This window comes from Elgaria multicarinata, chromosome 3 (assembly GCF_023053635.1).
Source record: "Elgaria multicarinata webbii isolate HBS135686 ecotype San Diego chromosome 3, rElgMul1.1.pri, whole genome shotgun sequence".
Classification (NCBI taxonomy): domain Eukaryota; kingdom Metazoa; phylum Chordata; class Lepidosauria; order Squamata; family Anguidae; genus Elgaria; species Elgaria multicarinata.
Genome location: NC_086173.1, coordinates 97,676,511 through 97,692,512, shown reverse-complemented (window position 1 = coordinate 97,692,512; position 16,002 = coordinate 97,676,511). Strand labels below are relative to the sequence as shown.

Genomic DNA, 16,002 nt, shown 5'->3' with positions numbered 1-16,002 from the left:
TTTCTCATTGGTCGGTTGAGGAGAGTGGAATTGGCCGAGCAATGGGACGGCTGGATATAAGATCCCGCCCACTTTTGATCTCTATGGTTCGTTTCCCAGCGTGCCCTGGTCTGGCCCAGAAGCGGAAACGCAACGGCGAAGCTCGTGGCTCTGTGTTCATTCAGCTGCAGCCGCCGCCGCCGCCGCCGCCGCCGCCGCCGCCATGGGTCGAGTCAAGCATCAGGAATCGGGGGAAGCGCCCGAGCCCGAGGCGACCCCGGAACGGTCCTACCACGAGCTGGTGGAGAACGTGAACGCGATCGCGCGGCCGCTGGCCTCCCGCAAGCTCACGCGCAAACTCTATAAATGCATCAAGAAAGGTGGGAGGGGAGGGAGCCCTTGCTGCGGCTTCCTCCTGGGGCGGCTGGAGAGGGCAGGCGGCCCCCGTTTCAGGGCTGTCTGTCGGGCCTCCTCCTGGGCTTCGTGCTAAAAGCTCTCTCGTTTGACTTGCAGCATCAAAGCTTAAACAAATCCGGCGTGGGGTGAAAGAGGTCCAGAAGTTCATTAACAAAGGCGAAAAGGGGTAAGAACCCACGATGTTGCTCGTGACGTTGTTGCCGGTCTGGAGGATGGTCTTGAACTTGGAACTAAATGAAGGGCTCTGATCCTGATGAATACTCTCCACGTGTGTGAGAACGATGGAGCGCATATGTGTGTTTTTAAAAAAAAGATTCAAAAGGACAAAGGGTTGGGCTCAACACAAACTGCATTCTTGAGAATTTTCTTCTTGGTTGTTACAAGCCTAGAAATCAGAAGTAAGATTTCTGTTCTCTCTACTTTGAGTATCTGTGGTATCACGCTCTTCAATGTATTAAACTGGCAACACAAGAGCCAAGGGACAGAAGGGCCTGTGAACAGTTAGTGGGAAGGAGTACCAAAAAAGCAAGGAGGTGGTAGCATTACTGAAGCAATCTAGTTGTGTGAGAAAATGGGGAAGGGTGTCTTGCATGCAAATGAATATGGTCAAGATATTAGTTAATAAACAATTTAGATTGAATTTATTTGCCCTTTACATTGGACCCCTTAGGGTGCTTATTCATTTGGCTTCACATACTAACATGCTTACCTGTCTCTTGCATTGCTGGGCCTTCTTGCTTCGCCTTTAAATAATTCCCCCCCAGCCTGAGTGTGTATCCTCTCTCTCTCAACTGACGATAACACTTCAAGCATCTGTCAGATGAAGTGAGCTTTTAGCCTACTGAAATTTGTCACAATACATTGTACAATTTGTAAAGATCCTACAGGACTTGTGTATATGAATGTTTAAGATCTCTTTGCATTTATGTCTCCATCCACCAGTGCAACTCAATTGTAAACACATCTATGTAGAAGTATGCCCTTCTGAGATACTTTAAGTATGCACAGGATTACAGTGGCCCTGTTCAGAAGACACCTTAAACCATGGCTTTAACCATGGTGAATAAGACAAAAAGCCTTATTTACTGTGGTTAAAGCTGTGGTTTTAGGTCTCTTCTGAACAGGGCCATTATTAAAACTGCAGGGACTAATCATAACTCTAATATTGTTTTTTGTTCTCCAGCCAACCATTGCTCCTTAATTTACTGCTTTATTTTGCTGATGCTGCTGTCTGTCTCTTAGGATCACAGTTCTTGCAGGAGACACGCTACCTATTGATGTTTATTGCCATATCCCCATCATGTGTGAAGATAGGAGCCTTCCCTATGTCTATATCCCCTCCAAAACGGTAATGCAAGGTTGGACAAAAACAGGGAAGAAGCCCTCTTCCTTGCAGGCTTTGAGTGAGACTAAATGCGGGGTGGGAAATAAAATTCTATGAAATGTTATATGTGTTATCCCTTTTTCTCTCACCTATTACAATATTTTTCCTATCTGAGCTGGCCCGAGATTTCCTTTAGCCAAGAATGTACCATTCTTACTGCTTTCCCACCTTCATTCATTGAATTGCACTTGGAAATACCATAGATTACTAGATGTACCAGTAATGCAGGGTATTATTGTTAAATAATGCATGGTTTAACTATGAGCAAAGCTGTACAGCCCACTGCTTTCAACTCTTCCATTTCCACTCATTTTGAGTGTGTGGCAGGAGCAGGATGTTTAGGTGCAGAGCGCAATAACATACAAGTAGCAATCACAGAAGATCTGAACAGAATGAGAATATTATGTGTTTAAGCTATAGGTCATTACAACATTAAAAGCAGTTTCAAGAGACTGTTGAACAGTTGTACAATGGCTGTTGAAAGGGAGCTAACAGAATATGCAGGAATACGCTGTGGACAGTCGCCAAAAATTCCTCCGCTATAGAAGTCTCCACCCATGTGTTTGATCTACAGAAAATGAAATAGAATAGCCACAAAATATAATCATGGTAATATTGTTAGTGTTATATTAATCATATAGTTTAGCTGTGACTACTACAATACAGTACTGCCTTTTACAGTTATTAGTGTGTTTCACTGAGAGACCAGTTGAGAGTTAAACAGAGTAGGCCTAATAATTCCTTCCTGACCTAAGCTCAGAGATTGCATCTGCAGGGGAGGGATAAAGATCTAGTGACAAAAGATCTTCAGCTATCCCTTCCCTGCAAATATGGTGTTTGAGCTTGCAATACATTTTTTAATGTTTGTTTTGTAGTAAAGGTCCTCAAGCAATGTTATAGTAGTCTGATAATGAAAAGCTGTGAAAATCCTTAATTTTTTGCATTAAAACCAACCAAACAAGTCCTGCAGTAACACCAATCATTACCAGTATGAAGATACAGCCAAAATCTCAATAGCAAAACAGGCTTATAAGGGGCAGCCACACTGTAATGGTGTCATAGTAGTAACAAGAGTGATGGTGTGCTAGCATAAACCAGCACTAGTGCAGCGTTATTAGCACTTGTCAAGAAAAGGGAAAAAGCAGTTATTTGCTATCACCTTTCCATGGCAAATTGCCAATTTTCCCCTTTGCAAAAGACATCACGCTGTGTTAGCATAAACCAACACTAGTGCAGTGACAGTGCTGGATACTACCCTGTCTCATATGCAGTTTGGATTTTGCTGTTAGAGCACCTGTACCTTCATTTTATTGGCACATCATTGCTGAAGTGTAGTTTCCATTTTAAGACTTCTGTAGAGCAGTTTTTGTGAGCAATTCTTTATAGTAGGTAACTCTGCATCCTGATAAGGTAGGAATAGAAATCTAATATTCTAGAACAGTGGATCCCCTTAACTTGCATCATGTAGTATGTATGAATTGGTACATAGCCTGCTACTTAATGATGGAAATGTATTCATGTGCAGTTTGAGCAAAAGCTAAACTTATAGAACTAGGCAACTGAATGCAGTTTCCTGTTTCTCCTTTCAGGACTTGGGAGCAGCTGCAGGCTCAAAACGCCCAACCTGTGTGATCTTGATCAAGGCTCATGAGGAATATCAGGAAGCCTATGATGAGTGTTTGGAGGAGGTGGAGGCTCTTCCCCTTCCTTTGTGAAGAACGTTAATGAAAGATGCTCTTAAGACTCTGACTTAACTGGGCTCTACGTATAGGTTCTGTGTAGCTGAGCAACAACGTGACACTGGTTTTAAAAGTTTGGATATGAGAATTGGCTGTGCTTGGTGGGGTTGGGTGAAGAATAGTGCAGCTAGCACTATCAGTGATCTTGTGACTCATGCCTACTGCAAGGGGCCATTATGAACTAAGCAACTGATTTAGAAAAATGTTAGTGACTGTTTTTGTAGTGAAATTAACTAGCCTTTGTTAAGGAGCTGCTCCATACTAGGGGAACATGAAAGCAATTAAAATATTTATCAAGATGTTTGTCTAATTCAGAATGCTCTACCCCTACATGTGACTTGCCTACTTGAAGTGGCTTTTCTAGCAGTTCTCCCCATAAGCCATATTCTGTTGAGAGGTTTTGAGGCAATGGTTTTTTTTTTCTGGTTCTAAATGTAACACCACCAAAAATCATTCATTGAGTCATCTGAAAAGAAATTTATTTGATGTATTTCCATGCCATCCATCTCCATCCCTGGACATAGCGGCTGCTGTGCTCCAGAGGAGGAAAAAACTATCACATGCAGTGAGAAAGCCCCTAGTTGATGTCAATGGGCTACAGTGGCATTAGTTATATATCTTTTAAGGGGCTCTCGTTCCAGGCCAATGCAGATCTTTACTCCAAAAGATGGCACCCTTTATTTCTAATTCAAATGAGTTAAAATGCAAGTTGTAGGGACATGCTCTTGTATCCCTAGCTTTCAAGTCCATTGTGTTTCTTCACAGTTGTTGGTAAACAGCTGTCATTACTTTCCCTAAAGGAAGCTGGCTCAACTCTTGAAGCTTAGCTCATGAGAACACCAAACTCAGGCTTTTATCAACTGGCAGTAGTATTTACTTCCTCATCTATCTCCAAGGATGTGCTACTGCTATCTCTGCAGTAGAATCTGTACCACATACATCTGTATTACAGAGCCCTTCTATCACTAGGCCAAGAATTCTCAGTAACATAAGGAAAGGAAACAGTTGCATTGTATTTTTTTCTATATAATAAACTACATACCTGCTTTGTGGTATCCCAGTTTTGTCTACCATTGTACCAGCTTTCTCATCCTGCACCAGTAATTATAGCTTTTTCATTTAATGACAGCTTGGTTGTTTCTTCCTACACTTACTTACAATACAGCAGTAGGCTTCTAATATGTATTCTCATTAGGTACAAGCTTCTTCAATACAGTGTTCTTACAGTTCTCCAAATGGAAGGAGGCGTTCTCTCGGGAAGCAAATCTTACAATTTCCTCCCACCTCATTTTCTGAGCAGCCATACTGGGTGTGGAGGTTGGTCCAAACACCACCTTTGGTAACATCTACAGACCTGCTATTTGTCTCCATTTCCTTTCCTGCCTACTTTAAAGCTTTCAAAACAGCAGTAATCAGAGTTCCAAACATAAATTTCCTAACTTAAGTTAGATGTAATCCACCTTTCTGAAATTTCTTCCCAAGGCAGTGGAAGAGGTAGGAAGCAGAAACAGACTTTGAAATAAATCTAAGTATTTAAAAATGGCAGCAGCTCCTTGTTTACTGTTTGTAGCACAATCCCTATCTCAACAAGAAATAGAACTGTGCTTGGGGAGAGGGTAAAAAGGGCACTGCCCACTAAAGCTCCCAGGAAGGATTGATAAAATTGTATGCTGGCAGGAGTACAGAAGCTTGTGTCTTGCTTTCCTCTGGCCCAATGAGCCACAGTTCCCTCCCATGGTTACAGTAGCTAATACTGCTTTCAAGCAGGACATTATGTACTTCTGCCAATACATGACACCTCCCACTGCATATTGTCCCAACTACCCATTTTCACAAGGGCATCTCAAAGGCCTGCCATTATCAAAAGATGAGGCGCTTTCCATCAGCTGGGTTCTGCTCCATGGGGCAATATGGACACTTCAACCTGCAGAAAGTGAAAAAAGGATCAGGAGCTAATTTCATAAGAGGACTCACTTGAAGCCTCAAACTTCCCAGACTACCAGCAAGTCCTACTGTCACGTTCACCAGCCCCTTTGTATACTTGCTTCTGATAGGTAATGCCAGTTACAGATCTATCTTAGACAGTAAGCAGTGCTGCTACTTTAAAGTAGCAGCACTCAAGTTTTTGTAGCTAGTATAATATTGCTGTTACCCATAAGAGGGCAGCACACATAATGTAGCTATACTAGGTAAAGCCAAGAAACTGAAAGGGAGAAACTCTTAGACTGAAAGAGGCCTTGTAAGTCTAGATGGGGGTGGGTTTAATCAAATCGGGCACATTCAGATAACATAAAAGTCAACCATGTGTTAACAGTCAACTCCACAGTTGACTATTTAGGGGCTACTCCCCACACAACGTACTGTACCTGATTCCTGCCCTCCCACAGATTGGCGCCGCCAGTTCCCATGAGAATCCCCCTTTGTGTCGGTTCTCCCCACTGTCAATATCTGGTGGCGTGCCTGAGCCCTCATAGGGCTTCCTGCACACTGCTCCTCCAGCTCTTGTGTGGCCGTGCTTCCTGGGACATGCACTTCCTGTCCCTGGGTGGGGTGCCATGATCAAGCTACAGGAGAGATCCTTCCACCCCTGAAATCCTTGATGGTTAAAGCTACAGGAGAGATACTTCCAGCTGACCTGCTTTCCAAGCCCATTTGCGGCAAGCGGGGCAGCTAGATGCATCTCTCCTGCAGCTTTAACTATCAAGGTGCGGAAGAAACCCTTTGCATGGGTACAGGAGAGCAGCTCAGGAAGGGAAGCCATCGATCGCAGCAGTGTACCCCATTCGGGACAGCACATGCAGGTCCCAGGAAGCACAGCCACACAATGGAGCAGGAGGAGCAGAGCACAGCTCCAGCTCGCCAGGGGAGTCATGCTGCCAGGTACCGACTCCCTTGCGTTGACATGTCTATGGAGCCCTGTTGGGCAAGAGCAGCAGGGGTTTCTGCTGCTTTTGCCACACGACTCTAGGCATATGAAATAGTCAACGGAGCCCACCACATGACACAGTAATCAACAGTTGTGCAATTAGTCAACCCTGCACACTGTTGATAATTTGCATTGGTTATTTTGTGGAAATTGGTTTGGGAAAGGCTCACCAGATGACACAATAGTCAATAGTTGACTATTAAAGCAACTGTTGACTATTGTGTCATCCGAACCCAGTGTTTATCTTTCACTCTCTCCCAGAGTTTTGGCTAACGTCTCAAAAGTGGACAAAATCACTCACTTTCCTCCATTGATGAGCTTGTTGAGGGCATCTCGAGAAATAACATGCCCACAGATTAGCTTGATAGGTGGGTTAGAATCAGTTGTCTGCTGCCGCAGGATGGGGCATGCAAAGACTGAGTGGTACCAGCATTTCATCCCTAGCTCAATTTCTATCTGTTAAGAGGAGAGAATAGTTAAACCCCATAAACCGGCTGACTTAGTTACCTGACCCCATTCTACAGCTCCTCCATCATAGCACCCTTCCCCAGAACGGGCCATGCACTCACAGGCAGCTCATCCTTGTGGCTCCAGACGCCTGTGCACTGTCTCTGCTCAATCACAGCCTTGATATTCATTAGCACCGGCAGTGCTACACACCCTGCAGCAAAGCTGCAGATGGAGAAAGAGAGAGAGCTCAGCACTGCCCAGCACTGCACCCAGTCCCACCCACAGCCAGCTTTACCTGACGCTCAGAGGTGACTCCACTGAGAGTCCCAGCAGGGAACAGGCATCACGAGTGAAAGTCTCACAAATCTCAGTCCAGTGACTATCATCCAGCAGGTGCCGATATGGGGAGTTCCTAAGGCCCAAGCGCAGGTACACCAGGCTGCCCATCATCACCTGAATCTCTGTGGCAAGAGATATAGGAAGCATCGTTCATGTTAACATGCTTTCACTAACATAGAGTGCTGGCCTATTATTGAACTAGTTATCAGAAACCAATGGGACATGACAGTGAATCAACTCCCTTGTTTGCAGTCAAGGGAACTCCAAAGCTATTCCCTACTAAAAGAGACTCCAGTGATCTTTAACACTTATGGGCTTCCTTGAAAGAACAAACTTGGGAACTGATGCCAGTGGGCCTGGAAAGGTTCAAGGAAGCAGATTTTATCACTGCAGCAGACCTAGCAGAGAAAGATCAGGCCCCACCAAGAGATCTGCTATAAGGGACAAGTGCCCAGGTAAGTTTCTGGGAACAGCCTCACCTTGCTGGTGTAGGTGAGCAAAGGGCTGGAAGTGGCGGGCATAGCTCAGGGCCTCCAGCTCCTTGCCAGGGCCACCAGCAAGAAGCCTGATGAAGTGGAGCCGATGCAGCCGGAACTCCAGAGAGCTGTTCAATTCTGCCAACTGCTGTCTGTGGAAGATCGCCCAACTGGGCAAGGGACAACATTGTTCAGAGAAAGCTGGCCCTGGAGTGGTTATCATAGCAAAGAAGAATGCTCCAATCCAGCCAGAGGCAGATTACAGGTGGTAGCAGTGGCAGCATGTCCTCCTCATACTCTGGACTCACAAACTTGTACAGCTCATTACAGGAAATATATTAGATTTCATAGAAGGCAAGGACTAGTAGATACAAAGCAAGCACAGCTTCCGTGTTTGTCTGAATACAGAGAAGGCTACTGCTAGGTATGGCGATCGTGGGGAAATTCAGCCTTTTTTTTTGGAGCTCGACAGATTTCTCTGGAGCTGTGGCTTTTTCTAGGAATCAGGTATCTTTCTTGGGATTTTCTCCCCTAAGAATACCATTTATGCAAACCGTGGCCACAATTTGCATAACGTATGCACACTTTGGCTGCAATTTGTGAAAATCAAGCAAATGATGACCACAATTTGTGTAAACAGTGATTTTACAGGGTGGGCAATCCATAAGCTGGCCCAACTCGATATAGATTGAGTAAGGCCAGCTCGCAGGTAAGTGAGCCAGAGTGAACTTCACACACAAACACCCCAGACAGATTCCTCCAACATCCCTAGCTACTGCCCCAAGAACGGATAAGCTCACTGCCTGATGAAGAACATGACTTGCTCAAGGGGCCAGAACCTTTCAACTGGGAAGTGCAATAGGAGAGGAACTGGAATCCAAAGAAGAAAAGGGTACATAACTCTTCATTCTTACCTCAGAGCAGGCTCCAGGTCCTGTTTGTGCAGAGCTTCCAGTATGCTGTTAAGTTCCAGGAAAGGCTTTTTGAAGTCTATATCCACATTCACAGTGGATTCCTGTGGAAGGGAAATCCAGAAATGGATTGAGAACAAATCTCTGTCCCATTCTCAAAAAAGGGAACATGCGAGAGAGGGAAATGGAGATATTCACAGATCGGGAATCAAGTAAGGAACTATCCTCTCTAGGCTACATGAAATGAGCAGGCAGCAGAGTAGGCAGTAGAGTAGGCAGTTAGCTACTCTTTGCTTGAGAACTGACAGTGTGGCAGGATCAGGCTACTGCTTCTCCTGCATTTGTAAGTAAGAAACAAAGACACTGTCTGCTATAACTCAGTGGCCACTACCAAGTAATACCCAGTAGCCAAAGCAAAATGTGGAGCTATAATTATCAATTTCTATATACCATGCAAATACTATTTCATAGAATCATAGAATAGCAGAGTTGGAAGGGGCCTACAAGGCCATCGAGTCCAACCCCCTGCTCAACCCTCTGACCCTAAAGCATCCCTGACAGATGGTTGTCCAGCTGCCTCTTGAATGCCTCTAGCGTGGGAGAGCCCACAACCTCCCTAGGTAACTGATTCCACTGTCGTATTGCTCTAATAGTCAGGAAGTTTTTTCTGATGTTAGAGCGTCTGTCTCCTAAATCCTCATTACCTGACACAGTTCCTCAGCTACTCCCAGCATCCCTTGTTGGTAGAGGTGCTCTATGATCGCCAGCACCAGGATCTGCTTCTCTTGGGACTCCCAAACCATAGCAGGTACAATTCCACACAAGTCAGCATCAAAAGTCTGGAACAGAACAGAAAGTCAGCCATTCACAAGAGCTAAGAGGAAGACCTCCCCCTGCAACCCAACCAGTAATTCAAATCTGAAAACAATAACCTACTTCCCTCCAGCACCAAGTGCACTACTGGCTGTGATTACAGATTACTGTAAAATGGGCACTAACTGCAAAAAATATAGTTCTACTGAAATGTATGTACAGCAGCAGCTAGGCCATACTGCACTACATACTCGTTTTATTGAAAATACAGAACAATTCTTTTGTCAGTGTCTTACTCCCAATCATTCAGTATTAAAAAATAGAACAGCCAGCCAATAGAGCTCAAGAACCTCAATAAAACTTGCAGAACAATATCGTATAAAATTTAGGCAAGGAACAGGGCATGCAGAAAAAGGCTGCTGTGCACTTAAGAACTGTGGACACTCCTGCACAACATGTTTAACAGCAAAGGGAGCACTACAAGGCAAAGACATGGGTGGAACTTCCCCCTTAATGGATAATGAAAGATAGGGATTCTATGCCCAATCCTTAACTGAGTCAGGACAAATTTCTTCCTTTGTTTCTTAACTGATGCACTGATCGCAAACTACTGGTTTCAGTTCAAGAAGCTTACTGTTGGCCTCGCTTTTGCCACTGACCCTTCGGTTTAGACTTAAAAATGAGGGTGAAGTCACAATACCAGCCTGGGCATTGAAGCTCTTTTTCCTTAAGATTCTAGCCATATTCATTATGAAAAGTTGAACATGTCTCCCTACTTGGCAGAAGTCTACGAGAAAGGTGGGTAAGCTTTTTTCTATCAAGTGTTAGCTGTTGGGGTGAACAGGACCAAAGCCAAAAGCGGATGGGTCACCTCTTTTCTCTTTCTGCCACTCCCTTTTCTCTCTCCCTGTCTTCCTTCCAATGCAGTGGGCTGCCAGGGAAGGGACAGATCACTTTTGCCAGCGTTCTGAACCGATTGCATGCAAAGGACTTTTGAAATTAGACTGAGGGTTGCAGGTTTCCCATCCCTGGTCTAGGAGATCTTCTCTCATGGTCCCCAAGTCATATCCCGCTGCTTAGCGCCCTCCCTAATGTTTTCACTCCCAGATGCCCAAGAACAAACTTCCTTCCTATTTAAACGCTTTCTGTGACAAGAACTGAAACACCGCCATTGTTTGACCAATACGAAGCACACATATGTATGCCCTTTACATCAAGGCTGGGGAACCTCTGGTCCTCCAGATTGTGTTCTATGACAACTTCCATCATCCCTGACACTGGACATGCTGGCTAGGGCTGATGGGAGCTGTAGTAGAACACCCTCTGGATGGCCACCAGTTCCTTCACATGATCTATTCAGTTTGGAAAATCTGCTTTGTTTTTGTGCGGAAGAGAATTCAAGATTATTACCTGCAAGAATTCTAGAGGAAATGCATTGATTTTGAAAGCTGGAAGAATAGGCAGGTGGACTAAAACAGGGAACCTTGACTGCAGTGTAAATGCTGCCACAGCACAAAATAATAGACAAGAAGATGCACATTTCACTAGGTATAAAATGATGGGTGTTTAAACACATATGAGAAAAACCTTGGACTGACATTTGCTCTCATACTCAAGAAGGATCCAGTTTGAAATACTTTGGTGACCATCTTGTTCCTGAAACCCAAACCAAGCTAGTGGAATTACTCACTCTATCAATTGCTTTGCCCACCCGGGAGATGCTGCTGTGAATGTCTTTGTGGTCTGAAGCTAGATTCTGCACAGTGTCCTTGATCTTCTTACAGCACTGGGACATAACCAGGGAGAGCGTAGCAGACAGTGGTGTCCGTTGCAAGGCTGCAGTAGGAAAGGCATCAATATCCATTTAGGTCAAGAACATACTCCCTATCAATAAAGTCCTCACTGCTTACATACAACTTCCATTTGAAACAGCTTGTTTTACCAGCAACCAGTCTTTCTTCAGATGTTAGTCTTGGGAGAAACTAACTATTCAAGAGTAGAAGATGTAATATGGTATGGGGTGGGAAGACTTTTCCCATTGCTTTTATGGAGCAAAGAAAAAGTAGGAACAACTCCAGGAAGCTTGATACTCACAAATAAATTAAATCAAAACATCAGGTAAATGACATGATGAGAAAACAGACTGGAAGGATATCCTGAAGCAACAAGACACATTCCCTCTTTCACTAATTTATGAGTAAGGGCAAGAAGTACAGTGTAACATTTCTGTGCCAAGCTCAGATGTATACGAGGTAAGCACAGTAACCATAAACAATAGCTATAACTGGTAAAAACACAATTCTTTGCTATGCTAATTTAACATCTGGAGTTTTAGAAAAACCTTGATTCCAACTGATTCCTGAACAAATACAAACAAACCTAATGATAAATTCTGAATCAGCAAATTTATGCTGGTGTCAGCTTTGCCTCAGACTTCCTCAGGAAGCTACAATGTATTGACTGTCTTTCATAGATATGGCCATGTTGTCTGGAGATGATGGGAGTTGTAGTCCAATACATCTGGAGGGCACTTAGTTGGGGAAGGCTGCTGTAAAAGCTGTATACACTAACCTTCCCCACAAAGATGGACTATAAACTATCAGGACTATAATTCCTGAAGGTACTCTAGCACAGCCTCATCCACAGTACTTTCAGATTTTTGAGACAGCTTGTATGGTCAGTGGCACAGCCACCGCACAACTCCACATTCTGGGAGCCTTTTTCAAATGAACAGCAGTAAAAGTGCTGTACATAAATAAATATCCTCAATTATCTACAGTCTATCCTGGACAATGGACAGACCATAAATTTTAGGCCTGTCCTCACAGACAGCCTCCCAGTCTAAAATGTCTACTCAGCACCACTTGACAAACTCAATACCTAGGTCCTGCCAAAAATAAACAAACAGATGCCAACTCTGTACCCATATCCTACTCAGCAAAAGTAATATGTGACCTAACATCAGCTGTACTATCGGGGCTCATTCATCTGCTCATCCTTCAACGCACTATATACCATCACCTGTCAAGAATGGCTTTCTGCCGTCTCTTCATAGGACAGTCAGGTCAGTCTCCACCCAAAAGAATAAACATAAATCTGACATCAGAAAGGACAATACTAATAAACTAATATTTCAGTCTCCTGGGATACACTGTTGTCTATTCCTTGATAAAGAGACTTTAAAGGGAGACTCCTGAATGAAATTATTGAACTAAATTTATTCACTTAGAACTCAGTCGTTAACAAGTTTCTCTCCCTCTACTGGTGGGAAATTAGCATAGCAAAACTAGGGAGATTGTATTATGACCAACTTCTGCTTTTTGTCTGTGGTCACTGCTTATCTCATATACCAGGAGTGAGCAGACTTCAGGCTTGCAGGATCTACTTTGCTTTTCACTAGAACCCCAAGATCCAGCAACCTGATCCTGGTGCAAAAGACACACACCTAAAGAATTCCGAGTCCAGGAATTTGTTATGAATGCTAGAACTGAAGAGAAATCACAGTTCTTCCACACAAAAATCCTCTTCTGTTCACCCCCACAAAAACCTTTCATTTCAGAGATACAATTTAGGGCACTCCAGAGGTTTTGGACATCAATTCCCATCTGCCCCAGCCAGTATAGCCAATATTCAGGAATGCTGGGGGCTGCTGTCCAAAACATCTAGTGAGCAAAGTTTGGGGTAGGCTGATTTAGGGGAAAGGAGAACTTTTTTTCATTGCTATTGTTAAACAACCGAAAGCCATAAATCCTTGATCAACTGCAAATCATCCAGAGACCTACCAGTATGTCCAGAGCTACCTTCTGTCCACCTTGTTGTATTTATTAGTTGAGCTTTCAACAGAAATGTCACAGGCTGTACTACTACTTCCATTTTAAGGCCTTTTGGCTTCAGTGATTACAAGCTTCCCCATCCACCTATGTTCTATATTAACTGCAATTAATCATATGCTGCTTCATCTTACTGTTCCATGTGTTGCTTTTTATAGTTATTGTAGTTGAAATTGTTTAAAATAGTATTTTTCAGGTGTTTTGAATTTTTCAAATATGTTTTGTAATATTTATATGTAAAACACTTGGAAATTTTATTTTAAGTGCTATGTATTAATAAATACAAATTTAGCTGCCTTTTGGGGATAATACTGCATGCACATGATGAAGTGGACCTTAGTCTAAAATGAAAAGCTATGCCATATGTACACCAGTTGCTGGGGAACATGGGCAGGAGGGTGCTGTTGCATTTGTTCCCTGCTTGAGGTTTCTTGGTTATGTGTGAACAGTGTTGGATTAAATAGGCCCTTCATCTGACCCAGCACAGCACTTTTATTTATTTATTTATTTAATTTATATACCACCCCATAGCTGAAGCTCTCCGGGAGGTTTACAAAAGATTTTATGTTCATAACACCATTAACCTGAATGGTGCCACAGGACTCTCTTTCTTTCTTTCTTTCTTTCTTTCTCTTTTAACATTATATTTATCGGCTGTAATCCAAAACAGAACCAGACACACTTAAGCTCAAAGCTCACTGAATGATCTTGGGCAATCACTGGCTGAGTTTGGACGACATGCTAATCAACGGTTGACTTCCATTTTGTTCCTATTACACCCCCATCCACCCCTGGTTGATTAGCGTGTCGTCCGAACTCAGCCACTATCTGTCAGCCTAACCTACCTCACAGAGTTGTTGTGAGGATAAAATAGGAAAGAGATTTATCTATGTACACCGCCTTGAGCTCCTTGGAGGAGGAGGAGGAGGAGGAGTGGGATAGAAGATGCAATGCATAAAATAAAGTGGACTGTTCGCTCTCGCGGGTTCAACGGGACTCGTATCGAAGGCCGCCCTGGAGAAAGCCCTCCCGCTCCCACGCCCCCTCACGTACCTGCCGTGCCGAGCTCCTCCCTCAGCTGGCTGACGTAGCGCAGCAGCTCCTCCAGGCCTCGCTCGCAATGCTGGCCGTAGCACAGGAACTTCTGCAGCACTTTGTCCAGCTCCCTCTCTACGCAGGCGCACGGCTCCATGGGCCCGGCCTGCTGCTCTGTCTACCGGGCACGCCCTGGAGGCGGAAGGAGGAGGAGGAGGCGGAGAGCCGCGTCAGGGGCTGACCTTACAGGCAGAAATCCGGCAGGGGTTAGCGTGTCAGGCAGGAAGGGGCACCCAGGGTGACAAGGAAGAACCGGGGGAGGTAGAGAGGACAGTCCTTAACCCACAGCCCACACCCGCCAAGGCTTAGGGAGGGCAATTTGGAGGGTCTGTCGGCCGGTCTCGCTGTGTGAATGCGGCCGAGACAAACCGACACGCTGAGGGGCCCCGAGACGCCTACTCGTCACAGCCCTAGAAAGACACCTTCCCCTCGCGAAATAATGCCCCCCTCATACACAACAATGGTACATTCCTTTATTGATAGGTATGAAGGCTGGACGGGACCATTTCGAAGGACGATTGGGTGGAGAAGGGAAACGAAAGAAAAGCTAACCTGAGAGTCCTGGAATGAGACGACAACCTTCTTCACTCCGGGATGGTAGAATGATAATTATATATTAATTTAGCCTCCTCCTTCCCTGATGCGGTCCTATATAGGCAAAACTGCTAAAGTTCTCTAATGATGGAAGATACCATCCTCATTAGAGAGGGTGTGCCTGGAATGAACCATAAACTGGCAACAGCTGGGTGGAACGAACCATTTTTTGGCTCGGGTAAATTGTGAGGCGCAGGATTGGGACGAACCATGTTGTAGCGAATCAGAGCTACTTGTAGTTTGAGAGCCCAATGAGGTTAGCTGCACTGACGGGCTTGTCATCATCGAAAGGTACCTACTAAAACGGATTAAGCATCTCCACTTTAGTACTCCCACTGGTGACACAGTCCTAGTGTTTTTACTATAGCTTTTTATGAAAATTTTGTTAAGCTCCAGGAGTCATAGAATGGTGCAAGTCTTTAATATATATATTTAATTGCACACATTGGTAAACGTTCAGCTGCATTGCTGTAATGCACTGGTATGTAGGGTTGCTTGTGAAGGTAATTTGGAAACTTCAGTTGATTCAAAATGCAAGACCACATATAGGGAAAATATTGAACCAATTCTGCAAGAGCTCCAGTGGATTCCAGTTAGTTTCCAAGCTAAATTCAAAGTGTTGATTTTCATAGAATCATAGAATAGTCCAACCCCCTGCTAAGTGCAGGAATCCACCCTACAGCATACTTGACAGATGATTGTCCAGCTGCCTCTTAAATGCCTCTAGTGTGGGAGAGCCCACAACCTCCCTAGATAACTGGTTCCATTGTCGTACTGCTCTAACAGTCAGGAAGTTTTTCCTGATGTCCAGCCGGAATCTGACTTCCTGTACTTGAGCCCGTTATTCTGTGTCCTGCACTCTGGGAGGATCGAGAAGAGATCCTGGCCCTCATCTGTGTGACAACCTTTTAAGTATTTGAAGAGTGCGATCTCCCCTCAATCTTCTCTTCTCCAGGCTAAACATGCCCAGTTCTTTCAGTCTCTCTTCATAGGGCTTTGTTTCCAGACCCCTGATCATCCTGGTTGCCCTCCTCTGAACACGCTCCAGC

At 44.4% G+C, this 16,002-nt stretch overlaps 2 protein-coding genes across 3 annotated transcripts; one reads left to right on the top strand and one right to left on the bottom strand.

The window, feature by feature from the left end:
• The first annotated feature begins 179 nt into the window (after window positions 1-179).
• On the top strand, window positions 180-4,579 carry NHP2 (NHP2 ribonucleoprotein). Its single transcript, XM_063121047.1, has 4 exons — window positions 180-359; window positions 493-562; window positions 1,639-1,744; window positions 3,370-4,579. The coding sequence occupies exons 1-4, from the start codon at window positions 203-205 to the stop codon at window positions 3,493-3,495; spliced, it is 459 nt and encodes a 152-aa protein (XP_062977117.1). The 5' UTR covers window positions 180-202; the 3' UTR covers window positions 3,496-4,579.
• RMND5B (required for meiotic nuclear division 5 homolog B) lies at window positions 3,977-15,085 on the bottom strand. 2 transcript variants are annotated; one of them, XM_063121045.1, is made up of 10 exons: window positions 14,912-15,085; window positions 14,318-14,491; window positions 11,125-11,270; window positions 9,326-9,460; window positions 8,625-8,725; window positions 7,714-7,880; window positions 7,191-7,356; window positions 7,015-7,117; window positions 6,747-6,901; window positions 3,977-5,443 (listed from the first exon to the last, which is right to left on the bottom strand). In XM_063121045.1, the coding sequence occupies exons 2-10, from the start codon at window positions 14,454-14,456 to the stop codon at window positions 5,380-5,382; spliced, it is 1,176 nt and encodes a 391-aa protein (XP_062977115.1). In that variant the 5' UTR covers window positions 14,457-14,491; window positions 14,912-15,085; the 3' UTR covers window positions 3,977-5,379. The 2 variants fall into 2 exon arrangements, with proteins under 2 accessions (XP_062977115.1, XP_062977114.1); XM_063121044.1 differs by lacking the exon at window positions 14,912-15,085 and having other exon boundaries at window positions 14,318-14,662.
• Window positions 15,086-16,002: the final 917 nt, after the last annotated feature.

What these genes read in the sequence shown, in the direction of transcription:
- NHP2 (XM_063121047.1), top strand. Translation starts at nt 203, where the DNA reads ATGGGTCGAGTCAAGCATCAGGAATCGGGGGAAGCGCCCGAGCCCGAG. An exon ending in CTATAAATGCATCAAGAAAG is followed by an intron (nt 360 to 492) that starts GTGGGAGGGGAG and finishes TTTGACTTGCAG; the next exon opens with CATCAAAGCTTAAACAAATC. An exon ending in ATTAACAAAGGCGAAAAGGG is followed by an intron (nt 563 to 1,638) that starts GTAAGAACCCAC and finishes TCTGTCTCTTAG; the next exon opens with GATCACAGTTCTTGCAGGAG.
- RMND5B (XM_063121045.1), bottom strand. Translation starts at nt 14,456, where the DNA reads ATGGAGCCGTGCGCCTGCGTAGAGAGGGAGCTGGACAAAGTGCTGCAG. An exon ending in GGAGGAGCTCGGCACGGCAG is followed by an intron (nt 11,271 to 14,317) that starts GTACGTGAGGGG and finishes TTCCTACTGCAG; the next exon opens with CCTTGCAACGGACACCACTG. An exon ending in GACCTGGAGCCTGCTCTGAG is followed by an intron (nt 7,881 to 8,624) that starts GTAAGAATGAAG and finishes TCCCTTGCCCAG; the next exon opens with TTGGGCGATCTTCCACAGAC.